This window comes from Anas acuta, chromosome 2 (genome assembly GCF_963932015.1).
Source record: "Anas acuta chromosome 2, bAnaAcu1.1, whole genome shotgun sequence".
NCBI classification, from domain to species: Eukaryota; Metazoa; Chordata; class Aves; order Anseriformes; family Anatidae; genus Anas; species Anas acuta.
The window spans coordinates 96,756,512-96,774,128 of NC_088980.1; the positions used below are offsets into that span (position 1 = coordinate 96,756,512).

The following is a 17,617-nucleotide window of genomic DNA, read 5'->3' on the forward strand; positions in this document are numbered from 1 at the left end:
AGTCACTGTGTGATACTGGCTACAGTGCTGATCCCTGAGGGATGCAGCTGCTGTCTGACTGCCAGTTGGACTTGGTGCCCTTGACTGCAGACGTCTGGGTCTGGTGGTGCAACCAATTGTCTGCCTTTTGTATTCCACCTACCCAAACCTTTTCTTCCCCTGTTGGCTGAGGAGAGCAGCAGACTGTGGGAGTTGGTGTCAAAGCCTGTGCTAAAAGCAGGGCACACACCACCAATGGTTTTCCCCTCCTTCACAAAAGCAGTCATTTCACCACAGGAGACTCTCAGGTTGGTCAGACACTGGGTACGTGTGGCATATCCAAGCAGTCCGTTCCCACCCACCTTCTTCACCCATGGAAATAGCTACCCTTAAAGCTGTTTGGTCATCTACTTTTAACAAAAAGATAAAAATAGCTAAGCATTTGAAATTCAATTTATTAAGTATGGTTCTCACTTTACCCATGTGTTACTGCCTTTTCACTTCTCATGCAGGTGTTTCTATTGAGAACAGAATGTACCCTATCTTTAACAGTCTCTTATACCCCAATAAAGTACCATACTTTGGGATACATGGTAAAACAAAACAAAATGGTGGAGATGACTTGCTCACTCATGTATAGTCCTCTTTCTTTCAAGACAAATGCATATAAGGGAGAGAAGAGGCATAAAGCACACATTCTAATTGGGTGATGATCCTTGTTTGCTTGAAATCTTCCTGCTAGAATGATGGGCACTGGTTACAACGTCATAAAAGATTTGAAAATTGGGCACTAAATTAAAAACAAACAAAAATGAGGGGGAGAAGAACAAGTTCTCCTGCCTGAAGGATGAGTAGAGATGCTGAAAAAGTAATACTTAGGTAAAGCACGACAAGCAAAATAGGAAACTCTCATTTTTAACATATAGCTCTTGAATTTCAGCATGGCATAGGTATGTCTTTGTTCCCATCTCCCCCCACCATGATACTTTTGTTCTCCTGAAGGTACAAAGAGTTTTTATTGGAACCTCATTAATGAATCAGCCTCTGGTAAACTGAATCATCTTTTTAAACACCAGTTTCTGTTTGCTTTTTGGTTCACTAAGTGAAAAAGTGGCTGCTCATAGGTGTGGCCACATTACTGGTATTACCATTTCTCCTGTATACGTGAATGAGAGCCTTTTATTGTCATCACTTCTGGGATTACTTCACTGGTAGTACGGAAGGTGGACTTTTATTTTTACAGTCAATTGGAAATTGCTGTTGCCTAGTCTTTCCCACGTTTGGTGTCTTGTTTCACTTTACATTTGGAAAATGAAGTTACAACTTAAAATAAATTAAAAAGTAAAGAAACACTGCCCCTTTGAGCAGTTTATTTAAAAAAAAAAAAAGGCATTTAAAAAATAAACCCAAACCAAAATTAAAACAAATGTGCTAATGAAGGATAGGGTTGTGCATAGTACAGATGGAGTATTGCTTATTTGGTGATGCTTATCTGTTCATACTTTTCATAAGGTATGAAAACAGCCTTATGAAACATTTATATTATGGAGCATGTATCTTACCATATTGGACATCTGAAGACACTTTTTTGAAAAACGCATTTTGATCTTAGGGTGTTTTTGGTGTGCTTAAATGGAAGCAATCATATATGCAGGCAAACCTCCCCGATTTCCACGTGAGTAATAGTGTGTATTTGCTGATGAATCAGGTGTCACCTGGGTCTGAAGAAGCACTAAGTGAGAAATTTGGGTGAGTCATTTCCTCAGGCTCTCAAGGTTTGTCTTACCACTGGCTCATTGTGGTACGTAGAAATAAGTTGACTCAAGGTGACTGTTTCTGAGAGCTAGCAATGCATTGAATTCTTGATCTATAGGAAAAAATGCAACATTTTACCTGTACTCATTGCATAACAAATCACGAAGTCACAGTAGAAACTAGCCCCATAACTTCACTGAAGTTTGGATAAACACAAATAAGATTACATATGTGAGTAATTCACATCAGCATGTGATAGTCTGGGCTACATTAGGGTGTAGGTGGGCTGCAGAGGAGGGCTCCAATATCTGAAGGTGATGGTGGAACCGATACAACCAATTGCTTGGTGGCCTGGTAGCCAGAACTCTGAGAGTTCAAGCTCTGACTGATACACTGTACAATGTCTGGAAGCCCCAATGAGATCAGGTGCTCAGATCAGGTTTAAAATATGAATTCATTAAAGCGTATTTATCTCACAACTGCATAAGCATTCCTATACTCTTGCTGCTGAATGAAACTGCATCCTAATGTCTTGTAGCTTGCTTCATTCCATGAGGGACCCCTATATACCAACAGTGTAGCAAGGAATGAAATTGGCCTGTGCCATTCATTAACCTTTGCTCTTATGTTTTCTTTTTCTTGCTGTTGCTAGACCAGGGTCAGTGCAATCTGAATGCCAGCTTAAACGTTTACACACTGATTGAACAGTTGCCTGGAAATAAACAATTAAAATGTCATCTCTCTGGGCACCTTTGGCTATACAAACGTTTCTGTTTTTTTTTTCCAAAGTAAGTTTTGCCTCTAGGACCTTGTTATTCAATTCTGAGATGTGAAAGTTCAGTTACTGGACACGCAGTTTAGTGTTTCAGCTTGTTAGCTTTGTACACATGTTACAATGACCCATTTGTCTTCCAGTCATATTGGTGTGATTGTAACTGCACAGTATTTCTTGTGAGAGTGCCTCTGTGTTGGTTTAAAGCATGGAGGAAAGCATTGTTCACTTGTTTTGCATTTAGAACCTAAAATCACAGAATTGTAAACAAAATCAGGGGAAGAGGTATCTGTTCTTATATGAAACATTGGCATAATGCCATTTACACAGTGGTGGTTGACAAATAGTGCTGTAAAGGCATTCACCTTCATGAAAGAAAAACACACAGGGTTTAATGGTGAGTTCAGTAGAGCCTCTTGTGTAGAGTCCCAAGAGTTACAACTCTCACTGCTGGCTACATCATGAAATTGCTAGTTTCTGAAGAAGCCATCAAAGAAGAAAACACCAACTTCTGAGTAATGTCAGACTTCCCACCTCCTGCGAGTGCTTGCAAAAAGAGAGATCTGGGGGGGCCCTATCCGGCTGCTTGCTGAAGGCTTTGAGAGCACCTGTGGGATGGCTGAAGAGCCAGATCCCTAGCTTTCCTCCCAGAAAATAATAACACTGGGCCGTGATCTTGTGCATATGAACACTGGGAAAGGAAAACGATCATCTCAGTAAGGGTCTACCCTTCTGTTCCAGCAAAATTGAATATTTCTCCTCATGTTGGGGTCATCTTGTGTAGCTCTTCCTTCTTTCTGGCATGGATTGCTTTGGGTTAATTTTTCTGAGATTCTCCCGGGTTGTGTTGTAGTGTTTTAGTGCTAATTAGGTGTACCGTTTTGCTATTTATTGTAATTTTTATGACAGTCTTTCAGGTTCTGTTTAGACAGCTTCTGGAAAATGACTGACAGCTAGAATATTTCTGAAATCAGTTAAACCTTTCTTTAGAGCATGCATTTTGTGGTTAAAAAAGTACCTAGGGAAAGTGGGGAAGGGATCGTTGTTTTGCTGCTTTTCACATGCCCTAGGCAAAACCGTAAATTGATTGTAATCAGCTTTCTGAAATTGTTTTCTTAATGTCACATTCAGAAAAGTAGGAGTGTGTACTCTTCAGTATACCTAGTTCTTTGGCTGTAGGATATTTTTCCTAAGCATGAACAATCTAGGCATTTTTTCTGTGTTCTGGTAAGGAATTATATTTAAATATCATTGACAACTATGGATTAACAGTTGGCTAACACTTGAGAGGCTTGCAGTGGCCTTCTGAGAAGGTCTGCCAGATTTGGGCCCGTAGTGGGACTGCAGATGACCGGATCCTTCAAACGGCGGTGTGACTTTCTGAAAAGGTAGTTGGTACCAAAATTTAGTATTTAATTTAAACTTTCTTTTGCTTCCTGCTAATTGTCTTGTATGACAATTGTTGTTTCTAAGAATTGATGAACAAAGACTCTCTCTTAACATGATGTATTTTAAAACGTTTTAGTGCTAGAAGAATATGATTGAATCTGTATTTACTGGATTTCTTTGAAGGAAGGGGAAGCCTATGCCACAAAAGAATAAAGGATGTTTTACAGGAATCATTATTGATGAAACACTCTTTTGTTCTTTCTCCATCTTTTTGTTTTTATCGTGCTTTTTTGTTTGATTGTTTTAACCGAGTTGTAGCTTTCCACTTTAATGAGGAAGGAGAAGAGAACAGAGAAACCAGACCGCCTGCACAAAACTATTTCCCTGCTCGTGTTGCTTGGCCTTGCCCGATCACTATTCAGTGCTGGTGATTTAAGCTCCAGTTCTGGAGGTCTTTTACAAAGCCATATACTCTCAAAGTGAATAGAGTGTGTGCCTGTTTGTATTAGTTTCCTAAAGTGGGAGTTGAAAGGCATCACAGCAGTATGTGTTACCATTACGCAGGCTATTTTGTGTCTCTATCAGCTTCCTTCAACTACAAAGCCTGGCTGCTGTGCCAGCTGTATTTCACAACTCTTATCTAAGAAAAGCTGAACCAAAACACTATTTACATTTGGAAAATTGTATTTCGATTGTTTGGTGAATATAACCCCATAAATCTAGACATTTGAAAATACTGTCTTTTAAGTGCTATTTGTTCATTTATTTGCACTACTCTCAGGACCTGAGCTCATTCCAGGATCACTGTGTAACAATACTCAGATTCTTTTAACATCTTGAATTTAATATCGAGCTATTTACATCAAATAGCTTGTGCCTTTAAGCTATGTAGCCCAACCTTTTGTGTTTTGTCTGGATAGGCAGGAACATTTGAAGGCCTTGTGATTGGTGGCTTATTCGTGACAGCTTCTCTCCTGGCCTGACGGAGGACATGTGGTTGGGCAGTGAGGGGGCTGCACACCAACAAGCAGCTGAAACCTCTTTTTTTCTAGGTTAAAATATCTTGCCAGTTGAAAAGATAAAACTATTTTTCTCAATGTCCTCTCCCTCGTGATAAAAAGTAAAAATAATTATTAAAAATAACTCAACATCTTGTAATAAGACTTAACAACCTGTTCTAGTGGGAGGTGTCCCTGCTAGTTGTTTTTTTTTTTTTTAGGTAAATATACTGTAATATCAGGCAACTTGGATATAAAATTTCTCTTAGGTTTGACGTAGAAATAAATTTGAAAATACTAGAGAGTACCAAGTGATCTAAAGCAGTGAAAATGGTCTTCCCTCAAAATCACTATATTTGAAAAATTAGATTATAATATTAACTGATTGGTATTATGACCAATTCTTTTAATTCTTGGCAAGCAAGAGTAAAGCCTACTTTTTAAATGCTGAAGATGTCTTGGTAGTTTTCAGGGAATTGAAGGAATGTAATTTTGAATCTAAAGTGCTTTTAAGTAGCAGTTTGTGAGTCTTCTTTCCTCAAGAGCTAGGACTTAGGAAATGAAAATTAAATTAAATTCAAGAAGTTGAAAGTCCATTATTAGTGTTTGGTGAAAATTGTTTCCAGGCATTTTTTTCTGCTCATGATATTAAACTCAGAAGGGGGTTGGATTAGTCTAATGTATCACTGCAGGTAGCACACTGAAAAAGTTGTTTAAACGTGTCTACCCTTTCTACCCTTTTTAGTGTTTTGTTTGTTTGGTTTTGTTTGTTTGTTTGTTTGTTTTTGTGTGTGTGTATTTGTTTTTTATTTAGTACCTTAACACAGAGCAAGCACTAAAAAGATAGTCATGTTATTCAATAAAGCCCATCTTCAATTGCATATAGAAATAACTTCTAAGTGTATGTTGTCATCTTCAGTTTGTACGCTGAAGGACTGCTACTTGTCTGCGATGGAATTAAGAATAAAAATCCTGAAGTGAAATTCTAGCCTGCTTGAAGTCTGGTTTGCTGCTGGAAAACGGAGCAGAGCTCAGCTGTTGTCAGGAACTGGTTTTCTTCTCCGTGTGCCTAGCTTGACACTGTTATGCTTTAGCTCATAGCCTGCCTAAAACCTGCTTTGGTACTTCAGGTCCATGTAAAATATTTTCCTTGTAGGTAATGGAAGAAAGCAAAAAAATTTTTGATTGAGCTACACATTTTCAGCCTCTTTGCTGTTCATTGAAGAGGAGCACACAGGTAAAATCCCTACAGTGCTGCTTTGAGGTGGGTTCGTAGCGGTGCGGTACCCCTGCATCATGCTTCACTGCTACCTGCTTCACCTCGTGTCTTGCTTCCTGTGGCTCAGAGGGGCAAATCAGCAGCCCTACTGCCACAACCAGTCCTGTACATAGACCCCAATGGAGGACTCAAGGCTGAGGAGCTCAAAGAGTCTGGGCATGTATTTTGCTTTTTAGTCATTACCAACTGCCAAACTCAAACCCATGATACCAGAAGTTCAGTGTAGAAGGTTGTAAGGCAAACTTTGCCTGAAAAACAAGATCCTCTTGTTCCTCTTAATCCCCTGGTGAACTTTTTTTTTTTTTTTTTTTAATGATCATGGATGTGGTTATTTTTCTCTGTTGTTCCTTTTTCTGTCACTGGTTGCTAGTTTTTGCATCTCTGTTGCGCCTTTAACTGGGGTGTATTCAAATGCTTAAGTGACTCGTTTTCTTCTGGTATATCAGATAGCCCTGTTCATTCATTTTAGATCTTATCAAAATGCTAACATGTATGAGCGGTTTCACTAGCAGAAGGAAACAGGATTGCTTTTGTGTACTTTTCTTTATTATTGCCCTTCAGAAGGACCTCACGTGGTGGTGACACTGGAAAATTACCCATCTAGTAGGGTTCAATGCTGCCCTTGTTCCATGTATTTTGAAAAGAGATTGCAGACTACAGCATCAGCATTGCATTTCAGACTTAAACCATGGCTTTGTAGGGGGGAAAAAAAAAAAGAGTGAAATATTTGTACTTCCTCAACATGGGACTAAAATAAATATGAAAGGAGAGTGAATTGGCAAACAGTCAGTCCAGATCAGATAAAGGTGGTGAGTGGACTGGGAAAGCATGGGTATTGATGGCTATTGCTCTTCAGACTACTCTGGAAATCTTGAGCATCTTTGGTGACAGAGATTAGCTATTTGCTTGAAGTTGAAGTGCCTGTTGTTTCTGCCGTGGCTCATCAAGTGCTGTTATGGCTCCTTTTTGGTCCATTAGGGCAGGAACTGCACCCGTTCGCGTGTTTTCTGCTTCAGGAAAAGCGTCTGGGATCAGAGTGGGGAGCACCCACGCTTTAATAACGCTGCCTTCAGGTCAAGTGCTCTGGAGGTTATTGAAACCCAGTGCATTTCCAAGTGCACTTTTAGGTCCTTGTATTGATCTTGACGCTTTGGTATTGCGCGTGCCGCTGTGTCTTTTGTACAGCTGGGGGGTTGTCACCCTGCTGGGATGATTGGGGTGGGATCGGTGGAGGAAATAGCAATTCACTTCTCTGTCTGTGCTTGTCTGCAGTGGGCGTGAGTCACAGTCAGGCTTCCTGTGTATGGTTTCAGCCCTAGTGTTGCACAGAGTAAAAGACACGTGACAGGATTCTTGCTTCAAATTGAAAATATTGACCTGGAGCATGTTCTTCTTCTTTGTCTTAACTTGTTTCTTTGATTTCTGTGCTGCTTTGGGAGTATTGCTGATACTACCTACGTCTCAGGAACCTGCAGAGTAGTAAGAGGTCGTTCACATAGGTTTCTCCTCACAGGATACATGGGCTTGTTTTGAGTGTGGTTTTTTTTTTTGTTTTGTTTTGTTTTTTTTTTCAGTTCACCCAATTCTTGTGAAAACCTTAATCTTTATACAGGTTTATTTTTGGTTTGGTTTGGTTCCCAAATGAATTCTGTCATTTTAGCACCTTTCTCCCAGATGCAATTAACTTGTGCAAGTTGAGCGGGCACAGTAATGTAATCACTTATTTATATTTTCTCCTTATCGCATGCTTGAACCTCCATCCTAGCACCAGGGAATACCTTATCGACTAGTAAAGGCCATAACCCAATTGGTAAAAACTTGTCCCTGAACAAAAGCAGTTTTAAAATGTCCTTCATAAATGGAAGCAAACAGCAAAATAGCGTGGAACTGACAATGGGGAACGTAGCAATATTTTTTAGATGGAATTCGGTACTACTTATTGCAACCCTTAGTATCTTAGGATTTTTAAATAGACTTAATGCGTTTCTTCAAAGACTTGGACAATGTGTTTGAGGCATCTCAGTCCTTTTTCAGGCCTGCCTTGAGGGTTAGTGATCGGATCCTTTAGTTTGAAACTTCTTTCTAAATTCTCCGTTTGGTGACAAGAGCAGCCCAAGTACTGCTGAAGCTGAGATTTTGGAGTGCCAAAAAACTCTCCTTGGAGGACTCTTCCTCTCTCTCTCTTCCCCTCACCTCTTTCTGTCACTTTTTCATTCCGTCACTTCATATCTTGAATAAGATTTTGACAAACACAGAGGAATGTAAGAATAACTACTCCATATAGAAGTTGTTGAATAAAGGATGTTTTAAGTATTGCATTTCCAAAGTGGGATATAAAGAACCTGTAGAAATGAAAATTGTATGGGGAGTATCAAGTCTACCAGAAAAATGGAGATAATGGCTGATTAAGTTGTGGTTTGAGGGAGTACTTTATTTGAAAATTATTGGGAAAATTATGAAACACTTTCATGTCTGGTGGAGAATGAAGAAGAAGTTAGAGAATTTGAATCTGTGGAGCTAGCATGAACCCAGCTTCAGTCTGGTATAACTGTGTTGTGTGTGATGGGAGTAGCCTCACTCAAGGGGGTAGGAATTAACTACTATGGCACTGTTAAGATTCACCATTCAGGATCTGCGTAACAAATGGGATGCTTCCTAATATGTATGTCAGTTTCCATGTTAATGACAGGTGCGGTAACGGATCTCCACAGTTAAGAAGAATTAATGGATGACTTCAGGAAAATGCTTGAATACATTCGTTAATCCAGGTAGAGGAGATTTCGGGCCAGGCAGTGTGTCTCAAGTTCCTGCTGTCCACAAGGTTATCTGCAGGGTCTGTTTGGTTGTGCTAAGCAACACCTGTAATATTCCTCCCAATGAACAGGAGCTAAAAATTTTGAGACTGACGCAGGTCTTTGAGAAGGAGGCAATAAGAAATGTTTCTGACTTGTTCTAATGAGACTTGCCTGATAGCACTATTGTTAGTGCTTAGTCTGGAGATGCAGACCATGAGGCGATAGTGGCAAAGAAAATTACCCCTGTTAGGAGTGACTGAGGTAATTCTTGCCCATTTTAGCTGTATTTGTTACTTAGAAAAATATTCATGCATTTCAGACATACTGATATGTGCCCCTCTATCATCTTACCGTCACATTTTGAAGCAGCGCATATCTACCATTTAAAGATTTACCTTTTTTTCTTCTTCAGAAACTCTGTGGAAGGTCAGTTATCTCTGTTGAGAAGAGGCAAAGTATATAATGTCCTGAAGGTGTACAGTCACCTGAAGATCATACATCCATTATGTGATTATTAAATGAAAGGCGGCCTTGTGTAAAAGAAATTAGGTGAATATCACTGCAGAAGTGAAATATCAGTGATGGTTTGCTGAGTTCTTTAGCTGTGTCTGGAGTTGTATGATTTACTGCTATGGATACAATTTGCATTATTAAGATTATTATTGTCTGCAGCAACTTACGCTTTTTCTATTCTTCCAAAATGGAGCTTACTGCCAGTCAAATCTGTTTTTGTCTGCTAGAAACATCTGTCTGTCTTCTGCCTGTTGTTTATCTTAAATAATTCTGTAAATCTAGCGTAGAAGAGGAATCAAACATTTTATCATACCCTGAGTTCTGCTACATCTTGGGGAGTTACATGCAGGGAAGGTAACTACTGTGGGCAGTAATGAAGGAAGGACACACAGAAATGGAGAGATGGATATTCACAGTCTGTGGTGTTTTGCTGCAATTAGAGCTTCTGATGTCAGTATGATACTGAAAAATAAAGGAAACAAGTATATTTTCCTTTCTGCCTTTGATTTGTAGTTAAGCAGACTGTCTGAGCACATAATAAGAGAACAGAATTTCTTGTACAAGGCTGGGCTGGATGTCAGCACAGACAACACAAAACTATACTTTGGATAGGATTTCACAGATTTCTTTAACTCTCTTGGATAAAACACTAATTCCGCTTGAATGCAAGTTTGGTTTCTGATGGGAAGTTTTGATTTGTCTGTGTTTTTCCTTTGCAAAATGAAGTCTTCAAGTAACAGTTTTATGGTGAAAGGAAAAGAAATGAGCTGTTTCTAACTAGTATGCAAAATGGCAAGGGAGCATAAAAAGTTGGCTTGGGTACTCAACAGCACAATTTTCACTTCCGAGACTTAAATTTTCTTGAGAAAATGAGCTGGTTTGGTAAATGCAACATGCTTCACAGTGGCCTGCTACTGTAGTGTCTGCTAACTTGGCCTGCTGCTGTAGAGTCTGCAGGACACTCAGCATTGTAACTCAGCATTTCTTAATATTTCCTATTTGTTAAAGATCCTCTAAATAGTCACCGATAGCAGCAAAATACAAACCAGCCTTGCTTCTTGCACTTATATGTGTGTACACAGCCAGAACATGATTTTCATATCAGTATTAGTTGTGGCAAATATTTTGACAGCTGGCAGTCATTTGTATATTTACATATAAAAGATTGTGAAATGTTTTTTAGTATAGAGACTGGAGTGCTCTCTTGAGACATTATGGGATGCATCAAATGTGATGGAAGACAGGTAAACAGAGTCTGAAGGAACTGGTGATCTGCCACAATGGGAAACTGGGCCAAAAGTGTCTTGTAGCAGATTATAACACAGGTTTCAGTCTTATTGAGGCTGAGGAAAGAGCAACTGTTATATATACACATTCGCATATATGCAGTTACAGTGTATACACACATCTTATTTTGCAACTGCTTTGTAAAATGGCACAAGTATTTCTAGACTGTGACAGCTTGCTGTGACCTGCTGTTAAAATATACTAGGTGCTAGGTTTTTTGTTTGTTAGTTTGTTTTTGGTTTTGTTTTTTTTTATGGCATTTTGGACCAAGGTTGGCCTGATTCCCGAGAGAAATGCAGCTCCATTGTGCTTTGGTAATGACCTTTGCAGTTTTTCTTCTGATGTCAGAGCACCAGCAGAGATGGGACTGTCTTCCTCACTTCCCCAAAGTGCGGGTCGGAGGCTTTGAAAGCATCTAAGCACACACAGAGTGCCTTTCTCATCTCAGGAAACCCTACTTGAAATCTGTTTTGAAGCAAATTTTTGTGGGAGTGCTTTGGATAGAGAGGGGGAGTTTCTGTGAACTTCATTTAACTATATAGACCTAAATCTGATGTAATCTATAGTTTGGGGGAACTAATCCTATAAAATAAATTTATTTTGCCAGTTACTCCTAAAATTGCAGTGAGTGCTGAACCTGCAAGTCAGATCTAGATAGCATTACATTTACTATGATAGGTACAAAGGGCCTTTATTTTACAACCTGCCACAAGCACTTTATCACTGTAGGTAATGAATCCATCCTGGTACAGCTCAGGAAGTGTAAAGGGATATGTTTTCACTTTCTGTTTATTGGCTGGAAGGACTGAGATATTTGAGTACTTTTGGGACACTAGAAAATAGAATTGAACAACTGCCTATATCTTGCCTTTTAAAATCTGTTTTAGTATAGAAATTGTTTTTAGAGCTTCTGGGTCATCAGTTGCTCCTTTGCAGTGCTTTTCTTGTATCAGGTTTGGTAGTAAAATATTAGCTATGCCAGTAACAACGTATCATGTAAGTTTTTAGTGCAAATAATAAAGCAAAAGAAATCTTTTTAAAGTTAGCTTTTTTTGGATAAGGAGCCATGCCAAAGAGATTTACATCCAGCCATGTACTGTCATGTCTCAGACTTAAATTCTCAGGCAGCTTTCCTGTTGATATCTTGGAGCGGACATCTGTCAACGCCAACAATGTAGCTCATCCAGGGAGCAGGCAACACAGCTGCTATGTAGTCTTCCCTGGTGATTTAACTCAACCCAAAATATCTCAGGGCTCTGTCTTTCTAGCTTTCCTGAGAATGCCAAAAACATGTTTTTAGAGTAATTGATGCGAATGTCTCCCTAGAAAGAACACGGTGTGACAACTCACTCCTAGGTACTGTCTATGAGTACCAGCTGTTTTGTTGCTGCTGCTCCTGATGTCTTGCAGCAAGTTGCAGACTCAACCATTTCCTAAAAGGAACAAGAGCACAGAGAATAGCAACCTCCCTCCTTTGGCTTTACAGTATGCTAGGTATGATGGAATACACACAAAAAATGAGCTGACAGTCACTATCTTTGCACAACCTGGAGCAATAGCTCTGATGACAGTTTCAGTTGTCCCCTTCATCTTGGAGAGCCCTGAACTCTGTTTGCTCATCTAACTGCATGAATTTTGTCTTTTCCATGGTGGCACGGTGGTGGTTGGGAGCTTTTTGCTTTTTGGCTCACTGTTGTAGCAGAAGTCCTCTTCTGCTTTTTTCAGAGCTGGTCTCCATCTCTTACAAAAATGATGTAACTGAGTTGCTGCTTGCTATGGTGCAAGGAAAATAGGATGGAGAGCCCAACTTTAATACATGGGTTACTGAGCCAGTGGCCTCTACTGGTTCTGTAAGCCAGTACAGGCACCATGGGCCTTGGTATGTGCCTCTTGGACAGCACCTGCACACTGCAGCTAACACAGGATAGCCACGGGGACAGGGCTCAAACATTTGTGCTGATCACAAAGTTGCTTGTCTAAAGCCAATTTTCTCTCAGTGTACTCACTGCTGGTTTGTGACCATCTTCCTGAGGGACACTAGTTCTAGTTAACACAAACTGAGGTGTGCATCTACTAAAACTGACTGTCTCCTCAGCTTTGAGATCCATGGCTGATGGATTTTCTGCTTGGGATGTTCAGTTTGGTACCTCAAGAAAGTGTAGAATCCTTTCTCTTCTGCAGATCATTTCCTCTGAAGCACAGTTTCTCCCCTTTCTTCTTGTTTCTGCTTTTCTTAACTCTTGTCTGCTGCTGCTGTGACACCATTAGGCTTCCTAAGACTTAGTCAAATTGTTTTATTTTATCTGCTGTGCAGTTATTAACAAGGGTAAGCAAGAGACTGCTTACAGCTTGGAAGTGTGCTGCAATTCCAAAGGCAGAACTAATATTTCTCATGGACTGTATAGCAGCACTTCCAAAATGTAAGTCAGAAATTATAAAAAAAAAAATCAGAAAAAATCTGAAATAATTTTAAATCTCTTTCATTGTGGAAAAAAATACAGCATTAGAGAGGAGGAGACAATTGCGTGTGATCTGCTGTTACAGTCAGACACATCAGTAATTTTACTAACAGCGTCACCATTAGTTCTGTGGTTACCTTAGAATTTGCAGGAAAATCTCATCATATTTGGAAAAAGAACCTCTCTAAAAATTGTACAGACTTTTATTTAGCTATATTATAAGGGAAAAAGAAAGTGTCAACCAGAAGGAGGAGTATGTTATAGGACATGTAGCCATGTTTATCTTTTGGGAGAGTTTTGCTTAACTTTAAATAAGTAGAGGTGCAAGGAAGACAGTGGTGAAAATGTTTCATAATGAAACAGCAGAGAAAATGCAATTATTTAGACTTAAGAGCAAATGACTGGAAAGTAGGAAAAAAAAAAAAAAGATAAAGGAAAAAAACTCAAAGCAGAACAAATCAAGAAAATCTGTGTTTTCTGAGTGTTTTCCCTCAATGTTTTGCAAAACATGTATATGAAATTCAAAAGATACCAAATCCCTCACTGTTAATGCTTCTGTTTTCACTTAAGAATATAATTTTTGCATAATTAAGATGTTTGAAGAAAGTTTCTGGTTGATGACTTTAGAATACCTAATCTGAAGAAATGTTTTTGTTACAGAATGCTGAAACCAAGGTGGAAGAGGCAGCTAAAGAGAGTCCAAAAGCAGCAAGACTAACACAGCAGTCTTCAGAGGACAATGAAGTATTTGGTGAGTTATTCAGACAATTGGGAAATGTTACTTGATCTGTTTTGTTTTTGTGTGTGTGTTTTTTTTTTTTTATTGGTGTTGCTTTGTTAAGTCTTGTAGGTGGTGGTTGTTTTTTTTTTTCCCTCTCTCCTAAAAACAGAAGAAATAATTCCTTCAACATCCTTTTGATCTACCTGAGTATGGGCAGTACAGTTCCAGAGAGATGTGGAAAGGTGGAGGAAAGGGTGAAGAAACAAAGAGTGATCAAAGGTGTGAAATATATGTCTGAAGAAAAATTTGTAGTTGGTTACTATAGAGGAGAAAGAGTGAATGCAAGTCTTCAACAAAGTTAAAGATGTATGCGGTGAGAGGGAAAATGAACTTTTCTCTGTCCCTGATGGCTAGAACAAGCAGCAATTGCTTTAAATTGCAGAAAGACTCAAATGTTGGCTAGGGGAATCCTAAAACAAATACTGAAACAGTGGCGTGCGTCATCTAGAAAGTGTGGAGATTCATCATAGTTGGCCTTTACAAACAGGTTAGACAAGTAACTGTGTAAACTGATATAAGAGAGTTCATTTTGTGGCAGAAGGATAGACTAACTGACTGATGACACATGAGGATGCTTGGAGGCCTAGATTTTAGATGAGTTCCTCTTGCTGTGATTTTTTTTTTTCACAGGTTTTGCTGATAGCTTTCGTATCAAATAACAATACTATTTTTGGCCTCTTCTGCTGAAATAAGACTGGGAGAAATAGCAGGAAAACTTTGTTTTTCCAGCTTTATACAGATTTTATGGTAGTGGAACTCCACAAAAAAAAAAAAAAAAAAAAAAAAACAAAAAAAGAATCAGTAGACAAAAGTTAATGCAGGAGACGATGAAGATTTGTCAGTTAATGTAATATTTAGCTCCATTACATTTTGGAATGGAAACTCTACATCTGCAAAAGTGATTTGGATTGTATTAAGGCTGACTAGCTTAAAATTTTGGATGATTCAGCTATTTATGAGTACAGTAAGGAATTATTTTTGTTCTTTCTAGGTACAGAAGGAGTGGAGCGTGAATAACTAAATTTTTCTTACTATATGTGGAAACAATGCATGTCCATTTAAACTGGTTTGGGCTAAAATCATCTTTCCTCTGTGAGCTAACGTAGTGTGATTAGCACATGAGACTGAATTCCTGGCATGAATTCTTCCAATACTGATCATGCAATGCCAGTGGCTGAAGAATCCACAAGTGGACTTAAGTGGACATAAGAACTAGGTTTCAGCTTTATTAACTTAGTGGCGAGGCTCTTACCTCATTTCCTCTATGTCTGCTCCACCAGTTATTTGCAGCAGATCCAGTGCTACTGGTTACAGCACCCCACGGCACTGCATAATTTGTGTCTCAAACTGCACCCTTTCTCGGTTCAGATCTCTCTCGTGCTCCTCCTCTGAGACGGATGGAGACAGCAAAAGCAGGGAGACTTCAGCCTACTTCTTTCTACTAGTGAAATCTCAAGCTTTTAAACAATGCCTCAGAGGCTCTGAGACATCTTTATTCTGATCACTAGCCCCAGATAGTAGTGAACTAAACCAGCAGTTAGTTAGTCAAACCTGTGGCACTTATCACGTATGGGGACTGTGAATTTTTTTTTTTTTTTTTTTTTTTTTAAAGGGGATGGGGGGAGAGAGTTAGGGAATTAAAAAACATGAAGTTCACTATTGGTATATTTAAAATTTTTGTTCAGTGATCACTGCGCAGTACAGAGTAATAACCTCGCTACAAATTCGTTTGCTAATTTTAGAAGGTGAATAAGCTGTGTCCTACCTGTTCTTTAAAGCTAATGATTTACTAACAAATTGTGAAATATTTCCATGTTCTAAATCTGTAAACTGAACAGCTTATCTAAGATAAGCCAGTGATCAACCTTTGCTAACTTGGCAATACAAGAAGGAAAATTTCTTTCCAGCTCTAAAAATGGTCAGCATCTTGTATCAACTCTTTTACCACTTTACAAATGAAGTCTGGCTGGTTTGCTTTCTAAAATTAAGTGAAAACTGGCTGGAAAGAACTGGCAAGTATGGTGCAAATAGAGTCTGTAATCTTGTTGACCCTTGTGCAGTAAAGAAATCAAAGGCTGAGGGTGCAAAGGCAGTCACTTTAGAGTGAGACTCCCTGAGAGTCAGGGAGGATGTTTTTTGCAGGTACAAGTTTTATGTCTCTGAGAATGGCACTGCTGTACGTAACTGCCTTTCCCTGCCCTTTCTGGGCAATTTGTTAAGAGATTCAGATCCAACGTATAGACGATAAACGAAAAGCTTCAGAAAGCTTTCCGTAGGTGAGGAATTTGTTGTCCCGTGATTTAAATGGTTAGATTACAGGCCCTGCTCACTTATTCTCCGTCTTGATCTATTTCAAGCCATTCTTCATTTCTTTCTTCTTTCTCCCTCGTGATGCTAATTATAATGAGTGTCAAGTATGCACCAAGAGTTGCTTAATTTATAGCTTCAGCTTTGACTAGAAACCCTCTTCAGAGGAATTTTAAATAGCCTCCAGCCTCTTTGAGAGCCTGCAGCACAACCTTCCTTTTTCACATACATCACTGTCTTCTGTGCTTTCTTTTGTGCCAAAGAACACTTTCCCTAGCTTTATCTGGACAATGCCACCCCCTACAGAAAGGTTAGCACAAGGAAGCGAAGGATTCAATTCCAGCCTGAAACAGTCACAAAGCTTCCTTTGCAAAGGGGGATCGCGTGCCTCGACTCGTGTTGTATTTCTGTGCACGAGAGCTCGGCGGGCGCCCACGGGAGTCTGGACCCCTGAAATCATTGTGGCTGTCCCTCTGCACTGAGCCACCCGGTGGCAGCAACTGCCAGCCCCAGCAGCCCCCGGACTGCCCGAGCAAAGCAAGCAGAAATCTCTTAACTCCCCCTTCTCCAAGGTTAGTATTGGGCCAGGTGACGAGGTGATTTATCAGGGGAAGGGAACCCTCTGTATTGTCGACAGTGTGGAATATATGCAAGTGTTAGAGGCTGTTATACACTGAGGATATCTGGGGAAGCTGTACTGCTTGAATACGTCAGTGTTTCTTTTGGAAATACTTTCTAGAGAAAGTGTGGTTTCTGCAGTTCCTACCAGTTGGGTATGGGTTTGGAGGCAAACACAGTATTACTGATTGAAACTGCTGTGGTGATAAAGAACCAAGTGTGGATATCTCTTTCAAGTCTGCTAGACCCTGTGCTCTCTGTAAATCTGAGTAAAGATTGGTTTGCTACTGTGGAGGCCCCTGGTGAGTGAACATGAATGTCTGTTTTCTTCTTCATGAGTTGGATTTGGGAACTATCATTTTGGAGGGTTTTTGTTTGTTTTGGGTTTTGTCTTCAGTTGTCCTTAACTACTAAATTTTTATACTGCCGTATGGCTGAAATGCCCTCAGCAGCAATGGAGCTCCATTATTCTAGATCCTTTACACACAAAAAAAATGGGAAAAGAGTCAGATTTGTACCGTGTTTTGGAGATCTAATTCTTAACAGCAATGAGCTTTTAATACAAAAAGATAGAGTAGACAGATGGAGCATAAGGGTAAGAAAAAGGGAATCTAGTCTGTATGATAATGGTATGTGTAACTATCAAATTCTGAATTAACAAGAGTTAGTTTTGTTTGGCCTTTGA

At 39.4% G+C, this 17,617-nt stretch overlaps 1 protein-coding gene across 6 annotated transcripts in view; it reads left to right on the forward strand.

The window, feature by feature from the left end:
• The window catches only part of MBP (myelin basic protein), a 111,186-nt gene that overhangs the window by 38,927 nt on the left and 54,642 nt on the right, over window positions 1–17,617 (forward strand). For all 6 annotated transcript variants that reach the window (XM_068671331.1, XM_068671337.1, XM_068671336.1 and 3 more), the window contains exon 3: window positions 13,887–13,977. In XM_068671331.1, coding sequence (XP_068527432.1) covers window positions 13,887–13,977 — 91 coding nt within the window. The remainder of the gene's footprint in view (window positions 1–13,886; window positions 13,978–17,617) is intronic.